Here is a 25,634-nt window from a genome sequence, read left to right on the forward strand (position 1 = left end):
TAGGTTTTGTTAGAAAAAAGTGCATATTTCAGGTATATGGCATAGTTTACAATTGCACCCACCATCACAAATGGACTAGAATAATTACAATGAGCAACGTGTTTACCTAACTACTAATCATCAAACATTTCGTAAAAATACACAGCATACACGAATCGAAAGACACAGATCCTGTGAATACAGACAATATTTCAGATTTTCTAAGTGTCTTACAGCGAAAACACAATAAATCGTTATATTAGCTTAGCACATAGCAATTAGCAGCCCAGCATTGATTCTAGCCAAAGTGAGCGATAAAAGTCAACATCGCCAAAAGATATTAATTTTTTCACTAACCTTCTCAGAATTCTTCCGATGACACTCCTGTAACATCACATTACAACATGCATATACAGTTTGATCGAAAATGTTTATATTTAGCCACCAAAATCATGGTTAGACAATGTGAAATGTAACTCGGCTGGTCAGAATTTGTCCTTGCGCCACTTAGACAGTGATCTACTCTTATACATAAATACTCATAAACGTGACTAAAAAATATAGGGTGGACAGGGATTGATAGACAATTTAATTCTTAATACAATTGCGTTATTACATTTTTTAATTTATCCTTACTTTTCAATACAGTTTGCGCCAAGCGAAGCTACGTCAAAAAACATGGCGTCCTAAGCCACTAAAATGTTTCGACAGAAACACGATTTATCATAATAAAAATGTCCTACCTTGAGCTGTTCTTCCATCAGTATCTTGGGCAAAGGATCCTTTCTTGGGAGAAATCGTCTTTTGGTGGAAAGCTGTCCTCTTGCCATGTGGAAATGTCAACTACGTTCGGGATGAACTGAAAAGCGTGCCCAACTTTTCACATCGTTGCAAAAATAAATGTCCCAAAATCGCACTAAACGGATATAAATTGCTATAAAACGCTTTAAATTAACTACTTTGTGATGTTTGTAACTCCTATAACGAGTGAAAAGATGACCGGAGAAATATAACAGGCTAAACTAACGCTTGGAACAGGAGAGGGTCGGTGTCTTCCACGCGCATTACGCAGCAAGAAAAGACTTGCTAGCTAAAGGTTTTTTTCATTTGTAGGGCCTGTGAACGAGCAATCGAGCCCGTTGGAATCGTCATCACGTAAAGGCATCCAGGGGAAGACGTAAGAAGTGTCCGTATAGTCATAGCAACGACAGTGCCCTTTTAAATGACTTCAGAAAAGTGGCCAACGTTTCTCAAATCTGACTCCATGTCAGGGAAATTGCTGTAGAATGGGCTCTGTTCCACTTAGAGACAAAATTTCAACTCCTATAGAAACTATAGACTGTTTTCTATCCAATAATAATAATAATATGCATATTGTACGATCAAGGATTTTGTGGGAAGCCGTTTAAAAAATTAGCCACATTAGCATAAATAGTCTAAACAGCGCCCCCATCCCCAACAGGTTAAACAATGCCCACGTTAATTTCTACTCCCATCTCATGTCCTGTCCTTATATTAGTTGTATAAGTAATACAGTGTGCTATACAACAGCTAGCTAGCTAAATTTCATTAGCTAGTTAGCTAGCAATTGCTGTGAATTAACGATTTGAAATAATGATTGAGGTAGCTATGTAATCTAACTCAACACTTAACTACTACTAAATTACAATAAAGAAAAGGTTAATTTACTCATTTTTCGCTGTTCTGTGGCACCATTAGCGGACGTTTGATTTGCGAACTCATCACATGTGCGCTTACTGCACTACAGAAACACCGGTAACCAAACAACAGTACAGGGCATGCACACTGAATTAAAGGGCAACTACACTCAAAAATAAAAATGTATTCGATTTTCCCAAGACCTCAAATTTCGTCCCCAGATGTGGTTTAAGAATTGTTTTGAACACAGAAAATAAAACCCTGTTTTTCTATTAAAAAAGTGTGAAAAGGGCCTCCCAGGTGGCGCAGTGGTCTAGGGCACTGCAGTGCAGTGCTAGCTGCGCCACCAGAGTCTCTGGGTTCGCGCCCAGGCTCTGTCGCAGCCGGCCGCGCCCGGGAGGTCCGTGGGGCGACGCACAATTGGCCTAGCGTCGTCCGGGTTTGGGAGGGTTTGGCCGGTAGGGATATCCTTGTCTCGCAGTGCGCGCTAACCAAGGGGGCCAGGTGCACGGTGTTTCCTCCGACACATTGGTGCGGCTGGCTTCCGGGTTGGAGGTAAATGACAGAGTGAAAAGAAGGACGCTGTATAGAATTAAATATTTCAAAACATGCATCCTGTTTGCAATGAGGCACTAAAGTAATACTGCAAAAAATGTGGCAAAGAAATGAACTTTCTGTCCTGAATACAAAGTGTTGTGCTTGGGGCAAATCCAACTCTACATATCACTGAGTATCACTCTTCATATTTTCAAGCATGGTGGTGGCTGCATCATGTTATGGGTATGCTTGTCATCGTCAAGGACTACAGAGTTTTAAGCTAAGCACAGGCAATATCCTAGAGGAAAACTTGGTTCAGTCTGCTTTCCAACAGACACTGAGAGACAAATTCACCTGTGAGCAGGACAATTGCCTAAAACACAAGGCCAAATATACACTGGAGTTGCTTACCAAGATGACGTTGAATGTTCTTGAGTGTCATAGTTAAAGTTTTGACGTAAATCGTCTTCAAAGTCTCTGGTAAGACTTGAAAATGTCTGTCTAGCACTGATCAATAAACAACTTGACAGAGCTTAATGGGCAAATTTCAAGGTCCATGTGTGCAAAGCTCTTAGAGACTTACCCCCCCAAAAATTACAGCTGTAATCGCTGCCAAAGGTGATTGTAACATGTATTGACTCAGGGGGTTGAATACTTATCTAATCAAGATATATTTGTGCTTTATTTTCCTTAAATAATGTTTTTACTCAATGTCAAAATATTACACAACAGAATGTGGAAAACATCAAGAGGTGTGAATACTTTCTGAAGGCACTGTACATAGGGCAGCAGTCACTAAGGTGCTGGGTAGAGTACCGGGTGCTAGCTGGCTAGTAACAGTGACTAAGTTCAGAGTAGGGTACTGGGCGGAGGCCAATGACACGTCTACAACTCAGTCATCAAGGTTGCTGATGACACAACAGTGGTAGGCCTGATTACCAACAATGACGAGACATCCTACAGAGAGGTGAGGGCCCTGGCAGTGGTACCAGGAAAATAACCTCTCCATCAACATCAACAAAATTAAGGAGCTGATCGTGGACTTCCAGAGAGAGCACGCCCCCATCCACATCGACAGGGTCGCAGTGGAGAGGGTGAAAAGCTTTAAGTTCCTCAGCGGGCACCTCATTGATAACCGGAAATGGTCCATCCACAGACACAACAGCGCCTCTTCAACTTCAGGAGCTGATGAAACTCGGCTTGGCCCCTAAGACTGTCACTTTAGGTACATCCACAGTCGTATAACGTATTATAATTTCAATCTCTGTTTGGAATCATATCACGGGGGTCTGGGGGGCTTGTAAAAGTGTGTGTTATGTTTTGTTGGTTCTAAATCAGATCAATGTTTGAGGATGATAAAACGCAGCGATTAGTGTGTGTGGAGGCGTAGATGACCCGTCTCCTGTGCGTGCGCGCGCAAGTGTGTGTGACAGATTGCCTCACATCAGCCTGAGATGCAAGTGGACAGATTGACAGATGACCGCCATAAACCCACACACAATAGAGCCTGAAATGGAGACCTACGTCTCTTTCTCTCTCCCTATCTTTTCCGCTCACTTCTCTTCCCTCTCTTCATCTCTCTCCTTTTCTCGCTGTCTTTTTACCAGCCTGAGATGATCCGTCATTCTCTGTCTCTCTCTCTCACTCTCCGTCATCTATATGAAAATGTATTCATGAATAGAGCTGCTGTAAATTACTGACGCTTGTCAGGAGGAAAGAACACACACTAGCCTCTTCCTGAACATCTGATGAATGTTTTGATGAATGTGATGAACGTTTGATGAGCATTTGATGATGACAATAAAGTGGACTTTTAATTAAGTGAGCCACCTGCCTGCCTCAAGCGTTTACTTCAAATCAGGAGCACAAACGATGCACGTATATATTAGTGAGGTCCTGACATTGAAAGGTGTTGTTGTAGTGGGGACATATTAGAAGCATGACATTGCAAGAGTAATTCGATGGTCACTGGGGAAAAGATTGATTCCGTAAATACACAGCTGATATTGTTGATTTTGTTTATATGCGTGGCTTATTTTCTTTGTTAGATTCAATGTAAGGGATATGTTTGCATGTAGATGACAGAGTGGTAAGCTTAGACTTGCTATTTGTCATTTTGTGTGACTAGTGTATTTGTCATTGGTGTAGACAAACAGCTACATTGGATGAGAGACGCGCGTTGACAGCTAACTCAAACAGACGTGCTGCGTGATTGTTGACTCTGTAAAAGAGCTCACTTAAAAACAGAAAAGACTTCTGAGATGAGAAATTGATTTTTGTTAGCTGATAGATGGAATAGGGTTGCCTTCATTAGGGTCTACCTCTCTCATGAGATGTGTTTGTGTGTATCTGTGTGTGTTTATGTGTGTATATATAAATAAATAAATATCTGTGTATGTGTGTGTGTATGTCTCTCTGCATATGTGTGTGTGTGTGTGTCTCCCCCTCTTATTTGAAGTGGGCCATGCAGGCCTGGTGGTAGGGATTATGCCTGTCTTTTTTGAGGAGCTTCCCCCGAGGGGCATCAGCACTGGCGGGTCAAGGGTCACCTGCTTAATCTGGTCCCCCAAGGGCTTTATGGGTAATTGCCAGTGCCTACTCAAGTTTCCGTGGAGCCCCTTTTCTCAAAGATGCTGGCCAGTCAGTGGATGGGTCCCAAAGGGCACCCTATTCCTTATATAGTGCACTACTTTTGTCCAGAGCTCTATGGGCCCCTATCAAAAGTAGTGCACTAAATAGGCAATAGGGTACCATTTGTGATGCATCCAGTGAAGCAGAGGCAAGTGAGGAGAGGGATCCAGGGACCTAGGATCAAGGACCCCTTGCATCGGGTGTGACAGGTCAACACAAGATTTCCTTAACCTTGTGGCACTCCAATCCGGACCCAGGATGTAGCAAGCTAGATAGGTTCCCTGAAACCACATGCCATGACTGGACAGGTCCCTGAGTGATTTTGGTAGTGCACTGTTTTGGTCTTGATTAATGGGGGTTGGGGTAAGGTTTGAATGAGGTTGATATCAGGTCAGGGGCTGTGTGTGTGTGTGTGTGTGTGTGTGTGTGTGTGTGTGTGTGTGTGTGTGTGTGTGTGTGTGTGTGTGTGTGTGTGTGTGTGTGTGTGTGTGTGTGTGTGTGTGTGTGTGTGTGTGTGTGTGCGCGCACACGCATGTGTTTCAGGCCCTCAGTTGATGTGCCGATGGGAGAGTGGGTCCCAAAGGCTGTGTGGTCCACTCCAGTGATTGGAGTCTAGAGAAAGGGGTGGTAGTATGGGATCTAACATATACCGTATGGGCAAGTAAGCACACACATGCCCTAGGCAAGGGCTTAGAAATAGCAATGATATACTTAAACTAAGGCACTACAATTTACTATCCTCAAGGAAACTGAGATGTGGAGCGTTTTAACATCAGTCTCAACAGTTCATTTACTGTTCATTCATCCCAGAAAACATCTCTTCCATTATATACTGTATCTCCATGATACTGAGCCTGTTGAAGGAAATAAAAAAATATCCCCCATTCTCTCTCAATCAGACACTTCGATCTGGCATGACCTTGCTTATAAACAAAACAGGCTGATGTATGGAGACACACACACACACACACACACACACACACACACACACACACACACACACACACACACACACACACACACACACACACACACTGGACACCACGCTATCTTGACATTTGGAGAAATTATTACATACGTAAGCAGGATGAGAGGGCCCCATTGACAGAGATAGGGAGAGTGAGTCCTCATAAGGGACGTAACCCATCAGTAGAGATAAGGTGTCCTCATAATGGATGTTAGCCATTGACAGAAATAGGGAATGTCTTCATAAGTTCCATAAAGGATGGTTATGGTAATGTCGTCGGGTTTTGTTGGCTTTTCTCAACCTTCATTGTAGGAGCGAGTTGTCATTAATCAGATAGACTAAGCTCAGAACCACCCTGCTCGGGTGACATTGTGAGGACATTAGCACTGTAATTCAGCCCCTAATGACCAGTTAAGGGATAGTGGTGCTTTTTGGAGTGTGACAAAGCTGTTCATTGCAATATCTGAATAATAGAAAATATAGTGAATCAGTGCTGTTGCAATTAATATGGGGTAAGGCCTTCCATTGTTTGGAGGAAAACCATTGAGGGAAATCTTTCCTCTTAACATTTGACTGGAAGATTTGAGAGTTTCACACTTTCCATACTCATGAGAGCATGTTCAGTGAGGATGTAGTGAGAACGTCCATGCATTGATATTACTAATCAGGTCATCATAATATATGCAACACATTCACCCCCATAACGCTCTCACACATCAATAAATCATCCACCATCATTGATGTCCGAATCTCAATTCAAAGATGAGTGGCTGATTTTGTGTAGAAAGTTGAGTAAGTTTAGAAGCTGACCACTACCCATTTTCACAAGTTTCCCATTGGCTAACTGTGGGACAGAAGCTGATGTGAAAGAGAATTTTGGGAGGGTACAAATATGGGGGCGATATTTGAGGATAGGAGCCTGGGGTTGGACAGTGATCCCTCTCAAATACCAACTCCACTATGCTCATAGTTATTTTTAACACAATGATACAAGCTACTGCCATTTTCCAACTGACTCCATTCAATTTTACAGCAGTCTGGTATTACAGTAGATCAGTGCTTAATTTGTAAATTGGGAGGTTCCGGAACAAAAAGTGAGCGAGAGAGGGGGGTGACCTTGGGAGTTCTAAGGTACCAGAATGCATGAGGGGAAGAAAGAAAAATCACCTTTACAATAAAGCATTGCATGCATAGCATCGCATTTGTGTAGTTACATAGAGCAGTAGAATAGAGGCCCTTAAAAGAAGTTGCACACATTGGGAACATTTTTAGTAACCTAGGGTCTGGAAAAAACGTGGCCTTTTATAAATGCATCACATGCAATTCTACGTCATGTTGCATTACTTTTTTTAATACAGCACAAATGATCGTAATGACAGGCTTTGACAGGCTTTGATACTGACAAACTGAAAATCTGAGCTCAATGAAAACGACCTCGTCCTGAATCCATCAATAGCCTAAGCCTAGGTTTGTGGAGACACATATTGTAGGCTACAATGTGAGGAGGAAATTATAGTCCTAAAAATGCTTTCTAGTTTCTCTGACTCACCCAATGATGCGCAGCACACTCACTGGTGATGGCAAATGCACTCGTGCCAAAAGTATCTCTTTCTTTTATAAAACAATATTTGGAAGTTGATCAAATATTTTGGTAGCCTACAGTATAGAGTCTCTGCTTTTCAGCAGGAGCCATTTGCTTTCCAATCTGTGTTTTCCCTTGATTGTATTTGAAATTTTGCGAAAGGCCTGTTTTGTCTACATTATATTTTTTCACTGACAAATTTGCCACATGTTCCCCACTGTAGGCTATTCCTTACTATTGGGCTACAACCAACAGCTAGGCTATTTTTAAAAATAAGCAAATGATCCTCTGGGGCTAAATTATAGTCCTTCACATGATGTAGTAGGCTATTCTGAATGATTTCATTAACAGACAGCAGGAATTCTATAATTTTGGCAAATGTATTTCAATTCATCAGGGGTGCTGCAGTTCCTTCAGAACCCTTCACGCGGCTATGATTCTATAAGGAAATAAATGATGAAGTGCAACACCGGATAGATGACAGTTGCAGGCTCATGTCTATCAGAACAGAGAGATCATACAAGTTGAATTCATTCTAGTTATGTGAGAGATACTGGTGCACTTCTCACACAGCCACGGCCTTGCGTTGATCTCAAACATACAGTAAATTACAATGTCGAGCAAACCATAAACCCGAGCCTGGCCCAAACCAAATCAGCTCTTAGAATATTAGGCTCTGGCCTAAAACATTTTTTTTCACATTACGTTTTTTTGTGGGGGCAGGATCATTAATAAAGAGGCAACTAGAATTACTTAAAAAGTTAATTATTTTTCATGCCACAAGAGGTACAGGATCCGGCCAAATAGGTTCCGGAACAAAACAGTCCAAAACGGAGAGGTGCCGGATCCTGTTCCGGCAAGATCCAGCTCAGATTAAGCACTGCAGTAGATTGAATCGAGTGCAAAGCAATATCACAAAGCCCTTCTGCTCATAAATGTAAGGCCATATCCAGACACCAATTGCAGAGTGGCAGAGAGAGTGAAATAACGAGGGGGGGATGTGTGAGAGTGTAAGTGTGTTTGTGCGTGTTCGTATATCTGTAGGCTTTTGTCTCATGTCCTGTGCGCAACTATGTGTTTGAGTGTATGTCTCTTTAGTATTTTCAAGTGTTTGTATTTCTGTCTCATGTACAGCACATCTATATCTTTTTTGTCTGCGAGTGTGTGTGTGTGTGTGTGTGTGTGTGTTGAAGAATTAATCCACTTTGTGCCAGAAAGGAGCTGCGATAACACACACATGAACACACACACACACACACACGAACACTGTGTCAATGAAGACCATAGGAAGCACCCAGCACCCAGACGCACACGCATGCGCAAGTAATCACAGTCATTTCATTATCCCAGTATTGAAGGGCTTTGGGTTATAACATTAAATCAAACACTGAGAGTTGCTCTTGCTTTCTGAATTTCATCTGTTTTCAATTCATCTCTTATTTAGACTTGAGAGTTGATAGTGGAGACAGCACAAAGCTTTATGGTATACAGTTCCTACTTACAAATGAAACTTAGCCTACATTATAAGCTACCCTGCACAGTGAAAGATGTGCTAGACTACCCTTACTTTAGAATTTTGATGTGGACTTCCACGGCATCTTTGTCTCTCCCTTACAGAGGAAAAGGCAGAGCTATTATGATCTTGCTATTACCTATCGAATCGTATTACATCAACAAAGTGCTTAGGGGGTTAGGGGTTGATTTGGAATTGGGCAGTAGGCGTAGTGCTCTGTATCTCCCTCTCTCTATTCAATTCCATCTGCGATAGTGCTTTTTTGGCAAGAAATACATGTGTAAAATTACCAAGCAAATGATATTGAGGAATCATTGCTATATAATAACCCCCCTTCACCTCCCTCTCTCCAACCTCTCTCTTACCTCCAGTCCTGAGGGATGACTTCAGGCAGACGCCCAGTGACGTTGTGGTGGCGGCGGGGGAGCCAGCAGTCATGGAGTGCATCCCCCCGCGGGGCCACCCGGAGCCCACCATCTCCTGGAAGAGGAACAACATGAAAGTCAACGACCACGACGAGAGGATCACTGTGAGTCCTTTCTATCTGTCTATAGAAATATGCCTCTGTTGCTTCCTTCAATAATTTCATTATTGTGGCTATCCAAAAAAAGACCTGCAGGCCTGCATATACGTCTATCTATACCTACGGTACCACTCAAAAGTTTGGACACACCTACTTATTGGATTTTTCTTTATTTTGACTATTTTTTACAATGCAGAATAATAGTGAAGACACCAAAACTATGAAATAACACATATGGAATCATGTAGTAACAAAAAAGTGTTAAACAAATAAAAATATATTTTAGATTTTAGATTCTTCAAAGTAGCCACCCTTTGCCTTGATGACAGCTTTGCACACTCTTGGCATTCTCTCAACCAGCTTCACCTGAAATGCTTTTCCAACAGTCTTGAAGGAGTTCCCACATATGCGGAGCACTTGTTGGCTGCTTTTCCTTCACTCTGCAGTCCAACTCATCCCAAACCATCTCAATTGGGTTGAGGTCGGGTGATTGTGGAGGCCAGGTGATCTGATACAGAACTCCAATACTCTCCTTCTTGGTCAAATTGCATTGTCCTGATGAAAAACAAATGATAGTCCCTCTAAGTGCAAACCAGATGGGATGGCGTATCGCTGTAGAATTCTGTGGAAGCCATGCTGGTTAAGTGTGCCTTGAATTCTAAATAAATCACCAAGAGTGTCACCATCAAATCACCCCCACACCTCCTCCTCCATGCTTCACAGTGGGAACCACATATCAAATCATCAAATCAAATCAAATGTTATTTGTCACATACACATGGTTAGCAGATGTTAATGCGAGTGTAGCGAAATGCTTGTGCTTCTAGTTCTGACAATGCAGTAATAACCAACAAGTAATCTAACCTAACAATTCCACAACTACTACCTTAAAAAACAAGTATTGATTTGTCAATGAGCTGTGCCGTTTTGTCAGAGTCAGACCAATGGGTTGTGGAAGAAGTTGCGTATGTGCTGAGCCGTGTAAAGGGATAAAGAATATGTACATAAAGATATATGAATGAGTGATGGTAGAGAACGGCATAGGCAACATATGCGGAGATCATCCGTTCACCTACTCTGTATCTCACAAAAACCCGGCGGTTGGAAACAAAAATCGCACATTTGGACTCATCAGACCAAAGGACATGGCGCCAGAGGAGGTGGCCGCCGTTTTACGGTCTCCTAACCAATTGTGCTATTATGTGGGGTTTTTTGCGATATTTGTAAATTATTTTGTACATAATGTTTCTGCAACCATATCTTACGGCAGAAAAGAGCTTCTGGATATCAGGACAGCGATCACTCACCTCGGATTAGACAAAGATTTTTTCAACAACAACAAGCAGCACTCACACGATATTCTCCAAACACCCCGCAGGGCAGACATCCAAATTATTCGCATAAGGAAGCGACGCAGAGGAAGTAGAGCCGGATGCCTCGTCCGGATCCGCAGAATGCGAGTAGGAAAGCTACCGTTACCATCAATATTACTCGCCAATGAGCAATCATTGGACAATAAATTAGACGAGGTATGATAACGAATATCCTACCAACGGCACATCAAAAACTGTAATATCTTATGTTTCACGGAATCGTGGCTGAATGACGACATGGATATTCAGCTAGGGGGATACACGCTGCACTGGCAAGATAGAACAGCACACTCCGGTAAGACGAGGGGGGGGCGGTCTGTGCATATTTATAAACAACAGTTGGTGCACGAAATCTAAGGAAGTCTCTAGATTTTGCTCGCCTGAAGTAGAGTATATTGTGATAAATTGCAGGCCACACTACTTTCCTAGAGAGTTCTCAGCTATACTTTTTGTGGCTGTTTATTTACGACCATAATCAGATGCGGGCACTAAGACCGCACTCAGTCAGCTGTATAAGAAAATAAGCAAACACGAAACCACTCACCCAGAGGCAGCGCTCCTAGTGGCCGGAGACTTTAATGCAGGGAAACTTAAATCAGTTCAACCAAATCTCTATCAACATGTTAAATGTGCAACCAGGGGGAAAGAAATTCTAGATCACCTGTACTCCACACACAGACGCGTACAAAGCTCTCCCTCGCCCTCCATTTGGTAAATCCGACCACAACTCTATCCTCCTGATTCCTGCTTACAATTAAAAATGAAAGCAGGAAGCACCAGTGACTCGGTCTATAAAAAAATGGTCAGATGAAGCAGATGCTAAACTGCAGGACTGTTTTGCTATCACAGACTGGAACATGTTCCGGGATTCTTCTGATGACATTGAGGAATACACCACATCAGTCACTGGCTTTATCAATAAGTGCATTGAGGAAGTCGTCCCCACAGTGACTGTACATACATACCCCAACCAGAAGCCATGGATTACAGGCAACATTCGTACTGAGCTAAACGGTAGAGATGCCGCTTTCAAGGTGCGGGACTCTAACCCGGAAGCTTACAAGAAATCCCGCTATGCCCTGCCACGAACCATCAAACAGGCAAAGCGTCAATACACGGCTAAGATTGAATCATACTACACCGGCTCCGATGCTCGTTGGATGTGGCAGGGCTTGCAAACTATTACAGACTACAAAGGGAAGCACAGCCGCGAGCTGCCCAGTGACACGAGCCTACCAGACAAGCTAAATCACTTCTATGCTCGCTTCCAGGCAAGCAATACTGAGGCATGCATGAGAGCATCAGCTGTTCCGGAAGACTGTGTGATCACGCTCTCCGTAGCCGACGTGAGTAAGACGTTTAAACAGGTCAACATACACAAGGCTGTGGGGCCAGACTGATTACCCGGACGTGTGCTCCGGGCATGTGCTGACCAACTGGCTGGTGTCTGACACTGACATTTTCAACCTCTCCCAGGTTGAGTCTGTAAGACCAACATGCTTCAAGCAGACCACCATAGTCCCTGTGCCCAAGAACACAAAGGCAACCTGCCTAAATGACTACAGACCCATAGCACTTACGTCTGTAGCCATGAAGTGCTTTGAAAGGCTGGTAATGTCTCACATCAACACCATTATCCCAGAAACCCGAGACCCACTCCAATTTGCATACCGCCCAAACAGATCCACAGATGATGCAATCTCTATTGCACTCCACACTGCCCTTTCCCACCTGGACAAAAGGAACACCTATGTGAGAATGATATTCATTGACTACAGCTCAGCGTTCAACACCATAGTACCCTCAAAGCTCATCAATAAGCTAAGGAACCTGGAACTAAACACCTTCCTCTGCAACTGGATCCTGGACTTCCTCACGGGTCGCCCCCAGGTGATGAGGGTAGGTAGCAACACATCTGCCACGCTGATCCTCAACACTGGAGCTCCCCAAGGGTGCGTGCTCAGTCCCCTCCTGTACTCCCTGTTCACCCACGACTGCATGGCCAGGCACGAGTCCAACACCATCATTACATTTGCAGACGACACAACAGTGGTAGGCCTGATCACCGACAACGACGAGACAGCCTATAGGGAGGAGGTCAGAGACCTGGCCGGGTGGTGCCAGAATAACAACCTATCCCTCAACGTAACCAAGACTAAGGAGATGATTGTGGACTACAGGAAAAGGAGCACCGAGCACGTCCCCATTCTCATTGACGGGGCTGTAGTGGAGCAGGTTTAGAGCTTCAAATTCCTTGGTGTTCACATCAACAACAAACTAGAATGGTCCAAACACACCAAGACAGTCGTGAAGAGGGCACGACAAAGCCTATTCCCCCTCAGGAAACTAAAAAGATTTGGCATGGGTCCTGAGATCCTTAAAAGGTTCTACAGCTGCAACATCGAGAGCATCCTGACTGGTTGCATCACTGCCGGGTACGGCAATTGCTCGGCCTCTGACCGCAAGACACTTCAGAGTGTAGTGCTTACGGCCCAGTACATCACTGGGGCAAAGCGGCCTGCCATCCAGGACCTCTACACCAGGGGGTGTCAGAGGAAGACCCCAAAAATTGTCAAAGACCCCAGCCACCCCAGTCATAGATTGTTCTCTCTACTACCGCATGGCAAGCGGTACTGGAGTGCCAAGTCTAGGACAAAAAGGTTTGTCAACAGTTTTTACCCCCAAGCCATAAGACTTCTGAACAGGTAACCAATGGTTACCCGCACTATTAACATTGTGTGCTCCCCCAACCCCTCTTTTACGCTGCTGCTACTCTCTGTTTATCTTATATGCATAGTCACTTTAACCATACATCTATGTACATACTACCTCAATTGGCCCGACCAACCAGTGCTCCTGCACATTGGCTAACTGGGCTATCTGTATTGTGTCCCACCTCCCGCCAACCCCTCTTTTTACGCTACTGCTACTCTCTGTTCATCATATATGCATAGTCACTTTAACCATACCTACATGTACATGCTAGCTCAATAAGCCTGACTAACCGGTGTCTGTATATAGCCTTGCTTCTCTTATTTTTAAATGTATTTTTACTGTTGTTTTATTTCTTTACTTGCCTACACACACACAGACACAGACATACCTTTTTCACACTATTGGTTAGAGCCTGTAAGTAAGCATTTCACTGTAAGGTCGTGACAAATAAAACTAAACTTTGATTTGATTTGACAGATTTCCACCAGTGTAATGTTCATTGCTCGTGTTTCTTTGCTCAAACAAGTATCTTCTTCTTATTGTTGTCCTTTAGTAGTGGTTTCTTTGTAGCAATTCAACCATGAAGGCCTGATTCATGCCGTGTCCTCTGAACAGTTGATGTTGAGATGTCTACTTTAACTCTGTGAAGAATTTATTTGGGCTGCAATTTCTGCGGCTGGTAACTCTAATGAACATATTGTCTGCAGCAGAGGTAACTCTGGGTTTTCCCTTCCTGTGGTGGTCCTCATGAGAGCCAGTTTCATCATAGTGGTTGACATTTTCTGCATTGACTGACCTTGATGTCTTAAAGTAATCATAGACTGTCGTTTCTCTTTGCTTATTTGAGCTGTTCTTGCCATAATATGGACTTGGTATTTTATCAAATAGGTCTATCTTCTGTATACCACCTCTGCCTTGTCACAACATAACTGATTGGCTCAAATGCATTAAAAACAAATGAAATTCCACAAATTATCTTGCATTTCAGGTGACTACCTCATGAAGCTGGTTGAGAGAATGCCAAGAGTTAGCAAAGGCAAAGGGTGGCCACTTTGAAGAATCTCAAATATAAAATATATTTTGATTTGTTTAACACTTTTTTGGTTACTACATGATTCCATATGTGTTATTTCATAGTTTTGATGTCTTCACTATTATTCTACAATGTAGAAAATAGTCAAAATAAAGAAAACCCCTTGAATGGGTGGGTCGGTCGGTCGGTCGGTCGGTCGGTCGGTCGGTCTACACCTATACATAGTATACCTATAGAACCTAGAATACCTATATCTATACCTCAGTTTAATCATTTCAGTGTTGTATCCATCTGTACATTTGTATCTCTTAGTTTTGCTGGTCAATGCTATCACTGACAATCATGTGTATGGAATTGCATTGATTTTATATTTTCGTCAAATATCGAAGTGAATAGATTATATGGCTCATTTAATTGAATCTATTTGAAGGTGTAATGACCTCTCTGCTCTCCCTGAGGCCTAAAGCACTCAGATACACTACACACATAACTCACACTACAGTCACTTATCTGTATAGAAGGCCTTGGGTATATGTATTCCACATTCATCTATGTGGAGGTTCTCTCAATGTCAAATACAACCACATGAATAAGAGGAATAGTCAGAGGGGGGATGGGAAAGAGAGAGAGTGGAGTGGGGTGAGGTTGGAGAAAGAGAGAGGGACAGAAACAGAAAGAGATAGTGAAAATTTGATGCCAGGGGTATGGAGAAAGAGAGATAAACAGACACAGATGCCTAAATGTGTTGTTTGCTTAATAAACAACATGATAGAGTGGAGTGAATTCTCTCTCTCTCTCTCTCTCTCTCTCTCTCTCTCTCTCTCTCTCTCTCATAGATTCGAGGAGGCAAGCTGATGATTTCGAACACAAGGAAGAGCGACGCAGGCATGTTTGTGTGTGTGGGCACCAATATGGTGGGGGAAAGGGACAGCGACCCAGCAGAACTAGTGGTGTTTGGTGAGTGGGAGTTTACATTCAGATGACCTTGCTTCCCTGGTTCTGTGTTTTCTCCGGTCCTCTCTATTTTCTACTGTGTATTTATCATATTTTCCCAACTTCTGTCACTCAACTTCTGTCTCTCTCCTCTCTCTCTCTCTCTCTCTCTCTCTCTCTCTCTCTCTCTCTCTCTCTCTCTCTCTCTCTCTCTCTCTCTCTCTCTCTCTCTCTCTCTCTCTCTCTCTCTCTCTCTCTCTCTCTCTCTCTCTCTCTCTCCGTTGTTTTCTCTCTGACCATATCTCTCTCTCACTCTCGGTCTGTCAGAGCGACCAATGTTTGTTAAGCGTCCTGTGAACCAGGTGGTGTTGGCTGATGACACAGTGGACTTCCTGTGTGAGGCCCACGGAGACCCCGCCCCCACCATCCGCTGGAGGAGAGAGGAAGGAGATCTGCCCCGTGGCAGGTGAGAACACACACACACACATAGAGACAGAGAGAGAGTGAGAGACAGATGCACAACATTGCATTAGTCACCAGAAATCAATGAGAGCGAATGGACCCCATGTACAGTAGCATATCATGCTCTCATTCTATATATTCACCCTGGTTTGTTGTTGTTGTTGCAGGTCAGATATCCGCAGTGACCACAGCCTGCGTCTAACCCAGGTCCGGGCTGAGGACGAGGGCACCTACACCTGTGTGTCTGAGAATAGCGTGGGCAAGGCAGAAGCATCAGGCAGCCTGCAGGTTCATGGTAAGACCAGGCACAACACACATTAATATGGACACACGAATATGGGCATGAGTGACACACACACATAGTCTCTTATGTAAAGCTGACAGGCATTATCAAAGGTTTAGTTTAGTTCAATTTCAGCAGCATTTGACTCCCATCATTTTACTTTTGGAACCCTCCACACACACACATGCGTGTGCGCATACACACACAAGTAAAGACACAGGTGCACACACACTCACCAATAGGAGTTTATGGCATGGAATTGCATGGAGATTGTACTGTGTGAATTATGGCAACATTATTTACTTTGGAGAGTGCAGCTGCAATATTAATGGGGTATGCTAGTGTGTGTGTGTGTTATTTTTTTAAGTATATCCATCAAACCATAATACCTAGCCATAGCAGGGGTTGAGGTCAATTTAATTTAAATTCACTCAATTCAGAAGATGAATAGAAATTCTGTTAGAAATGTTTAAATGGCATTTCTTTATTTCTCACTTCCTGAATTGACTAAATTGACTCCATCCGGAACCATACTACAACCCTCAAACCTGAGCCATACTACATAAAGCATAATCTAATGATGATACACTAAATCTTGGTTCACTGGACTGCACTGCTCATTAAATCAAGTCTCAACTCAACCCATCTCATTTTCATTCATCTCTTTGTGTTTTCTCTCTGCTCAATTTTTCTCCATCTCCCCATTCCAGTGGGTCCATTCAGTAAGTACACCATTTCATCTTGTGTGTGTGTGTGTGTGTGTGTGTGTGTGTGTCGGGAAGAGGGCAAGGAATTATCTGATTCCATGTGGTTGCCATACAGATGTAGGATCTTAATTTGAGCCAGTTTGCTACAGCAGGAAAATAATCCTGCAGCAACAGGAAATGTGAATTATTATGTGGATTATTAATGGACATTTTTGTAGGGGTTGATAGATTGTTTGTTAGGGCAAATCAAGTTTGAATTTTCAGAGTGGAAATTATAAACATCAGAACCTTTTTAAACTTAAATACACTACAAGTTTGCATTTCCTGATATGCAGGAAAATTCTCAGCAACAAAAGACTGATCAAATTAAGATACTACATCTGTATTGGGCATAGTAGAAACCCCTCGTTTGCGTTTATACTGTATGATTGGGGGGAAAAGTCAATATTCATTAAGTCCCCCTGGCAGCCCTGTCAAATCATACTCTGACAATACCATATGTATGTTGTTGTAGGTGTACAGAAAAGGCTAGCTTTGCGTGCATCAATATCACGGACCAGTTCGATTCAATTGCATTTTTTGGCATTTTAATGTTTATGTGTCAATGGCTGTTGCTGTATTTATAGTGCAGACTATCTATAGTACAGACCATTTTGTAGATGAACTCGAAGCTGATTGGATTGCTGATGTTCAGGCACACTTTTCACATTCTTGTTCTGAAGCCATTCCAGCGTTGCTTTGGCTGTATGCTTGGGGTTATTGTCCTATTGGAACGTAAATCTCCACCCGAGTCAAAGGTCGTTTGCACTCTGATGCAGGCTATCAAGGATTAGCCTGTGTTTTGCTCCATTCATTGTTGCCTCTATCCTTACCAGTCTCCCAGTCCCTGCCGCTGAAAAACATCCCCATAGCATGATGCTGCCACCACCATGCTTCACGCTAGGGATGGTGTTAGACGGGTGATGAACTGTGCATGGTTTTCTCCAGGCATAGCACTTAGTATCCAGGCCAAAGAGTTACATTTTTTTCTCATCAGAGCACAGAATCTTTTGCAAACTCTAAATGTAAAAGATGGCCTCCATTTTATCAGCAAAACATCAGTATGCAATGATAAGTTCACTTTCATCTTCCAAATAAAATTTGGATAGAACATTTTGTGGACTTCAACATGCAAGGGTTTTCGTATATACATCTGTTTCAATTGTCTTAGCACAGAACATTGTTCTTAGAGGGTACATTGAACTTTAGCAGTTTCAAGCTTAAAATGCATTTTTGATACAGTATTAACAGCGTTTGGGTGCGTTTTTAATTACAAGTGGGTCTACTCCAGCACGTGTGTGTGTGTCTGTTGTGTGTCTGTTGTCTGTCTGCGTCACTGTGTGACTGTGACAGCTGCCTGTCACTCTCTGCCCCTGAGGAGGCTCTCTCCGAGGACACGGCTGTGCTTTGTTACTGTGTCTGTGTGTCTGTCCGTGTGTGTGTGCATATGTAAGACAGCTTGAGAAGGAGAACTGACTGTTCTTGTGTGTATGTGTGTGTGTAAGATAGCTTCTTTGCGTTTGTCTGTTTGAGTGTGTGTATGAACATCACAAGAGCAATGACAAGCGCAGATGACTGCTGGACAGACTATCGTCGAAATCGCTCCACTATGTCCATCTGACTCATGCGGAAAAGGAGGGTTCAGAAAAAGCTGAATCGGCCAAGGTTTGACATCAAAAGTCTGGGTGATGCCAGCAAATGACAACACCTCCAGACTGTTCTAAGTGTAGAACTGCTTGAATAATATCCTAAGGATATTGAAACACACTGTAGCATGCTCAAGTCCACCATCCTTAACGCCTGCAAGGACACCCTCGGCTATAAGACCAAAAAGCAGAAGGACTGGTTTGATGAGAATGACTCTGAAATTGAACAGCTCATTGACACCAAGCAGAGAACCTTCTGTGCCTGGCAGAACGATATCAACTGCAGGGCCACAAGAGAAGCTCATGACAGAGCGAAAGCAGTTGTCCAACACCAGGTGAAGGAACTAAAAAACAAATGATGGACAGAAAAGGCCCTGGAGATCCAGCAGCTGGCAGACACTGGAGCTTCCAGAGACTTTGAGAAGCTCCTCAACAGAAGTACAACAGTTGAGATAGAGGTCAATGATCACGTCCCTCAGCGACCAACAAAGGAGGAATACATGGGAGAACCACCTAGCCTGCAGGAGGTGCAAGATGCCATCAGGAAGAGGAGGAACAACAAAGCCACCGGCCCCGATGGGATTCAAGCAGAAATCCTGAAGGAAGGCGGACCAGTGCTCCTAGAATACATACAGTACCAGTCAAAGGTTTGGACACACCTACTCAATCAAGGGTATTTCTTTATTGTGACAGTTTGCGACATTGTAGAATAATATTGAAGACATCAAAACTATCAAATAACACATGAAATCATCTAGTAACCCAAAAAAGTGTTAAACAAATCAAAATATATTTTATATTTGAAGTTCTTCAAAGTAGCCACTCTTTGCCTTGATGACAGCTTTGCTAACTCTTAGCATTCTCTGGACCATGTCTTTCCTTCTTAATGCATTTTAGCCAATAATTTGTGTTGTGAAGGAAGGGTTGGTATACGAAAGACAGCCCTATTTGGTAAAAGACCAAATCCATATTATGGCAAGAACAGCTCAAATAAGCAAAGAGAAACAGCATTTTACTTTAGAAAATGAAGGTCATTCAATGCGGAACATTTCAAGAACTTGACATTTCTTCAAGTGCAGTCGCAAAAACCAAAAAGCGCTCTGATGAAACTGTCTCTCATGAGGACCACCACAGGAAAGAAAGACCAAGAGTTACCTCTGCTGCAGAGGATAAGTTCATTAGAGTTAACTGCACCCCAGATTGCAGCCCAAATAAATACTTCACAAAGTTCAAGTAACAGACACATCTCAACATCAACTGTTCAGAGGAGACTGCGTGAATCAGGCCTTCATGGTCGAGTTGCTGCAAAGAAACCACTACTTAAGGACACCAATAATAAGAAGAGACTTGCTTCAGCCAAGAAACAAGAGCAATGGACATTAGACTGGTGGAAATCTGTCCTTTGATCTGATGAGTCCAAATTATACATTTTTCGTTCCAACCGCCTTGTCTTTATGAGACGCAGAGTAGATGAACGAATGATCTCCGCATGTGTGGTTTCCACCAGGAAGTATGGAGGAGGAAGTGTGATGGTGTATTGCTGGTGACACTGTCTGTGATTTATTTTGAATTCAAGGCACACTTAACCAGCATGGCTACCATAGCATTCCGCAGCGATACGCCATCGCAACTGGTTTACGCTTAGTGGAACTATCATTTGATTTTCAACAGGACAGTGACCCAAAACACACCTCCAGGCTGCGTAAGGGCTATTTGACCAAGGAGAGTGATGGAATGCTGTATCAGATGACCTGGCCTCCAAAATCACCCGACCTCAACCCAACTGGGATGGTTCGGGATGAGTTGGACCGCAGAGTGAAGGAAAAGCAGCCAACAAGTGCTCAGCAAATGTGGGAACTCCTTCAAGACCTTTGGAAAAGCATTCCTAATGAAGCTGGTTGAGAGAATGTCAAGAGTGTGCAAAGCTATCATCAAGGCAAACGGTGGCTACTTTGAAGAATCTTAAATATAAAATAATAAGATAAAAGTTATAGAATGGAATTAAGAAATATATAAATATTAGGATGAGCAATGTTGGAGTCTGGAGTATATATATATTGAAGTTGGAAGTTTACATACACTTAGGTTAGAGTCATTAAAACTTGTTTTTCAACCACTCCACAAATTTCTTGTAAACAAACTATAGTTTTGGCAAGTCGGTTAGGGCATCTACTTTGTGCATGACACAAGTATTTTTTCCAACAATTGTTTACAGACAGATTATTCCACTTATAATTCACTGTATCACAATTCCAGTGGGTCAGAAGTTTACATACGTTAAGTTGACTGTGCCTTTAAATAGCTTGGAAAATTCCAGAAAATGATGCCATGGCTTTAGAAGCTTCTGGCAGGCTAATTGACATCATTTGAGTCAATTGTAGGTGTACCTGTGGATGTATTTCAAGGCCTACCTTCAAACTCAGTGCCTCTTTGCTTGACATCATGGGAAAATCAAAAGAAATCAGTCAAGAAAATAAATTGTAGACATCCACAAGTCTAGTTCATCCTTGGGAGCAATTTCCAAACACCTGAAGGTACCACATTCATCTGTACAAACAATAGTACGCAGGTATAAACACCATGGGACCACGCAGCCGTCATACCCCACAGGACGGAGATGCGTTCTGTCTCCTAGAGATGAACATACTTTGGTGCGAAAAGTGCAAATTAATCCCAGAACAACAGCAAAGGACCTTGTGAAGATGCTGGAGGAAACTGGTACAAAAGTATCTATATCCATAGTAAAATGAGTCCTATATCGACAAAACCTGAAAGGCTGCCCAGCAAGGAAGAAGCCACTGCTCCAAAACCTCCATAAAAAAGCCAGACTACGGTTTGCAAATGCACATGTGGACAAAGATCATACTTTTTGGAGAAATGTCCTCTGGTCTGAAGAGACAGAAATATCACTTTTTTAACATAATGACCATCGTTATGTTTTGAGGAAAAAGGGGAACGCTTGCAAGCCGAAGAACACCATCCCAACAGTGAAGTACGGGGGTGGCAGCATTGTGGTGTTGGGGTGCTTTGCTGCAGGAGGGACTGGTGCACTTTACAAAATAGATGGCATCATGAGTAGGGAAGTTATGTGTATATATTGAAGCAACATCTCAAGACATCAGTCAGGAAGTTAAAGCTTGGTCGCAAATTGGTCTTCCAAATGGACAATGACCCCAAGCATACTTCCAAAGTTGTGGCAAAATAGCTTAAGGACAACAACGTCAAGGTATTGGAGATCATTTATTTTGGTATTGTCCGTATGTAGCTCGTTTTTGGTCACAGGTCCAGGAATGGCTGAAGAATTGCAACATTTGCGTAGAACTAACGCTACAGATAGCAATACTGGGGGATTTGAAAGCCATAGTCAATCAATCAATAATATAATAATTATTTTAGCAAAAAAAAAAAATTTTAATTTACAATCCGTGGAAGCTATGAGAATAGGAAGATTCAAATCTTTTGTGAAGCATCACAGCACAGTTGAAAAATATATGGCAAATAAAAATCCGAAATGGATGATGTTGGAAGATAGATGGGAAGGGTTGAGTGGAGCTGAAGGGTGGGACTAATAACAAGATAAACAATGTAGGGCATACGGGATCTGTGAAATGTGTATAGGTGCGGAGCTATTGTGAAATAGCACAGTTACAAGTGGAAATCAAACTGGATGGACAACAGAAATAGAGGAAGGACTAAGAACAAACAAGAGAGAACTATTATAAAGTAGACTGTGTCTGTAAAATGTGTATAAGATGTATAAATTGAAGGTAAAAACAGAAATGTTTATCAGTTTACTCCAATTGGGGGATCGGTGGTAGGGTTTGCGGGGAATAATAATAAAGGTATATTCTTTAAAAAAGTATGTCTATATAGGTATATGTATGTATATGTATGCATACGTGTATGGATATATATATTTACCCCAAAAAATATGGGGGATTGGAAATGATGCAGACAATTACATTGGAAGCAACATTCTTTCCGCAATATTAAGCTGATCCACCCCTAAAAAAAAAAAAAAAAAAAAAAAAAAAGGTATTGGAGTGGCCATCACAAAGCCCTGACCTCAATCCTATAGAAAATGTGTGTGCAGATATGAAAAAGCGTGTGCGAGCAATGAGGCCTACAAACCTGACTCAGTTACACCAACTCTGTCAGGAGGAGTGGGCCAAAATTCACACAACTTATTGTGGGAAGCTTGTGGAAGGCTACCCGAAACATTTGACCCAAGTTAAACAATTTAAAGGCAATGCTACCAAATACTAATTGAGTGTATGTAAACTTCTGACCCACTGGGAATGTGATGAAAGAAATTAAAGCTGAAATAAATCATTCTCTCTACTATTATTCAGACATTTCACATTCTTAAAATAAAGTGGTGATCCTAACTGACCTAAGACAGGGAATTTTTCTAGGATTAAATGTCAGGAAATGTGAAAAACTGAGTTCAAATGTATTTGGCTAAGGTGTATGTAAACTTCCAACTTCAACCGTACATGTACTCTAAACAGAGTAGATAGGGGCGGCAGGTAGCCCAATAGAGAGCATTGTGCCAGTAACTGTATATATGTGATTGGATTTTTCCTACCTTCACTACCTAGGGGCGGCCCGTCAGGAAGTCCAGGACCCAGTTGCACAGGGCGGGGTTCAGACCCAGGGCCCCGAACTTAATGATGAGCTTCACTATGGTGTTGAAGGCTTAGCTGTAGTCAATGAACAGCATTCTTACATAGGTATTCCAAAATCTCAGTATGGCTTTCGTCTAAACAGAGGCACCACCGAAATGATCTTCACAGCAACACAACTGCAAGAAAAATGACGGGAGAAAAAGCAACCACTGTACATGACCTTTATAGACCTTACAAAAGCCTCTGTGAAACACCATGCCCTCTGGCTGATTCTGTAAAAAAATCGGCTGCCCTGACAAATTCACCAGAAAACTGCGAATACCAGAATGATAGCTTCAGTGCTCAGGAACTGAACCCTAAAAGATGAACACTGGAGTTAAACAAGGCAGCATCATTGCACCCACCGTTTCTTTATCTTTATTGCTGCCGGTGCTGATGGAGGACGATAGCACCCAGCAACAGTCAAAAAATAGCTATTTGAAAGTTGAATGCTTAAAACCAGCAAATCAAATTGTTTGGGGACAGACTTGGTGAAGACAACCGAGCACTGAAAGTGATCCTTGGTAAAGACTGCCACTCCCCCACCTTTGGAAGATCTGTCTTGCCAAAAAAGGTTATAACCAGAAAGGTTAACATCAGTGTTCAAAACACTCTTCCTTAACCACGTCTCAGTAATGACCAACACACCCGGATTGGAGCTGTGAACCCACACAGTTGTTAACGTGCAGAAAACCCAGGCTTTTACGAGAGCAGAAATCAGTGAAGCAGATATCAGAGCACAAGTCAGAATTGGGTCTAACAACAGTAGTTGGGCCAGGGTGTACATGCGCATTTCCAGATATCATCAACAGTAATACAATCAAGGCACGGCATAGGACAGGGAGAGCTCTGCAGTGCTGATTTATGCAGTGCTGATTTATTTATCTGAATGTGCATCAGATGGCAACAAGATCATATTGTACAGCAATTTTATCAGGTAACATGAATACAAAGCCGGCGAGAGGTGGTTAGAATAGGATGGGAGTCCAAAAGCCTGTGTAACAAATAGAGAGTCAGAGTCTCTGGAGTCGCACCACCAAAATGCCTTTGCAACATCATGAGGATCAACTGAGAAGACAGGCGCACCAACACCAGTGTCCTTGATGAGGCAAACATCAGCAGCATTACCACCAACACTGCTCAACACCAGCTACGATGGACTGGCCATGTTGTCATGATGCCCAACTCTCGCCTCCCAAAAAAGGTCCTGTTTTCACAACTAAACGCAGGACAGCGGGCTCCTGGAGGACAAATGAAGCGGTACAAGGACAACCTAAAGACTAACCTCAAAAGGTTCCACATAAACAACTTCAGCTGGGAGGACACTACGAAAAGATAGGTCGACATAGAGGAAAACTGTACAAGAAGGTGTAGCACATTATGAAGAAGATCTCTGCCATGCCGCAGAGGACAACCAGCAACTTCGAAAGGAGAAACTTTCCATCAATAAGGCCCAACCACCATCTACCACTCAACCCTGGCCACACCGCACCAAAATATGTGGCTCCCGGCTCAGCCTCTTCAGCTATCTGAAGACCCACAAGCAGGACCCATCAGTAGGACAATCATACTCGACCCCAAGTGATCGCCGATGATGATGATGAGTGTGTGTGTGTTTGAGAGCCTCTTCTCTCTTAGTGCATGGTTTTAGATCATCTGTTGTAAACACTGTCGGCTGCTGTTTGATTTAGAGGCCTACTGTGAGTTGCTGTGTTCCATATAACTTCAACACTGAAACTAACTGTACTCTGATCTAGCCTAGCGTAAGCACAGTATGTGGGGCCTGAGGAGTCAGTTGAAAAGTATTATACACACAAAGACACACACTTCTTTGCAATAGGCACTTAAAATAAGTCAACGGACTCCTCTTTTGAAATTAAAAGCAAGTATCTATCTATTTTTATTTCAAGGTTGATAAATCAAATAATATATTTCTCCAGCCCCATCCCTCAGCTTAAAACCAAACCAAGTGGCTAATTCCTTTGGCTGACAAAACAAATCAGGATCGTGGCTTTAAGGATCGAACTTAGTTTCTTAAAATGTGTAGTAGGCGGAAGGCATTTCTTATTTATTCCCTATGACACATCTGATACGTTTTCTCAATTCTGGTGTTATGTATATTTTAGATCCACCATTACAGTGTGTTCCCCAATGTGCTATCCCATGTGAGAACATTAAATCTTCTCAATTTTTCCTGCCTCTGAAGCTCAGCGCTGTAGCGCTGTGCCCTTTATGGCTAATTATTTATTGTAGCCATAGGCAATGTGTGAGTGAATGTCTCCTCAAATCAAGCATCGCCATTGTTATTCTCAAGATGGAGCTTTGGAGGGGGAAAAGACCCAGTTAAAAAAAACACTAAAACTAGCTGGGTTTGTGCTTAGTAAA

General features: G+C 42.6%; 1 protein-coding gene across 2 annotated transcripts in view; it reads left to right on the top strand.

Moving 5' to 3' along the window:
* Positions 1-25,634, top strand: part of LOC129868045 (roundabout homolog 3-like) — a 293,102-nt gene that overhangs the window by 213,977 nt on the left and 53,491 nt on the right. For both annotated transcript variants that reach the window (XM_055941624.1, XM_055941625.1), the window contains exons 3-6: positions 9,240-9,397; positions 15,349-15,469; positions 15,773-15,911; positions 16,075-16,202. In XM_055941624.1, coding sequence (XP_055797599.1) covers positions 9,240-9,397; positions 15,349-15,469; positions 15,773-15,911; positions 16,075-16,202 — 546 coding nt within the window. The remainder of the gene's footprint in view (positions 1-9,239; positions 9,398-15,348; positions 15,470-15,772; positions 15,912-16,074; positions 16,203-25,634) is intronic.

The sequence above is a fragment of the Salvelinus fontinalis genome, chromosome 13 (assembly GCF_029448725.1).
Source record: "Salvelinus fontinalis isolate EN_2023a chromosome 13, ASM2944872v1, whole genome shotgun sequence".
Classification (NCBI taxonomy): domain Eukaryota; kingdom Metazoa; phylum Chordata; class Actinopteri; order Salmoniformes; family Salmonidae; genus Salvelinus; species Salvelinus fontinalis.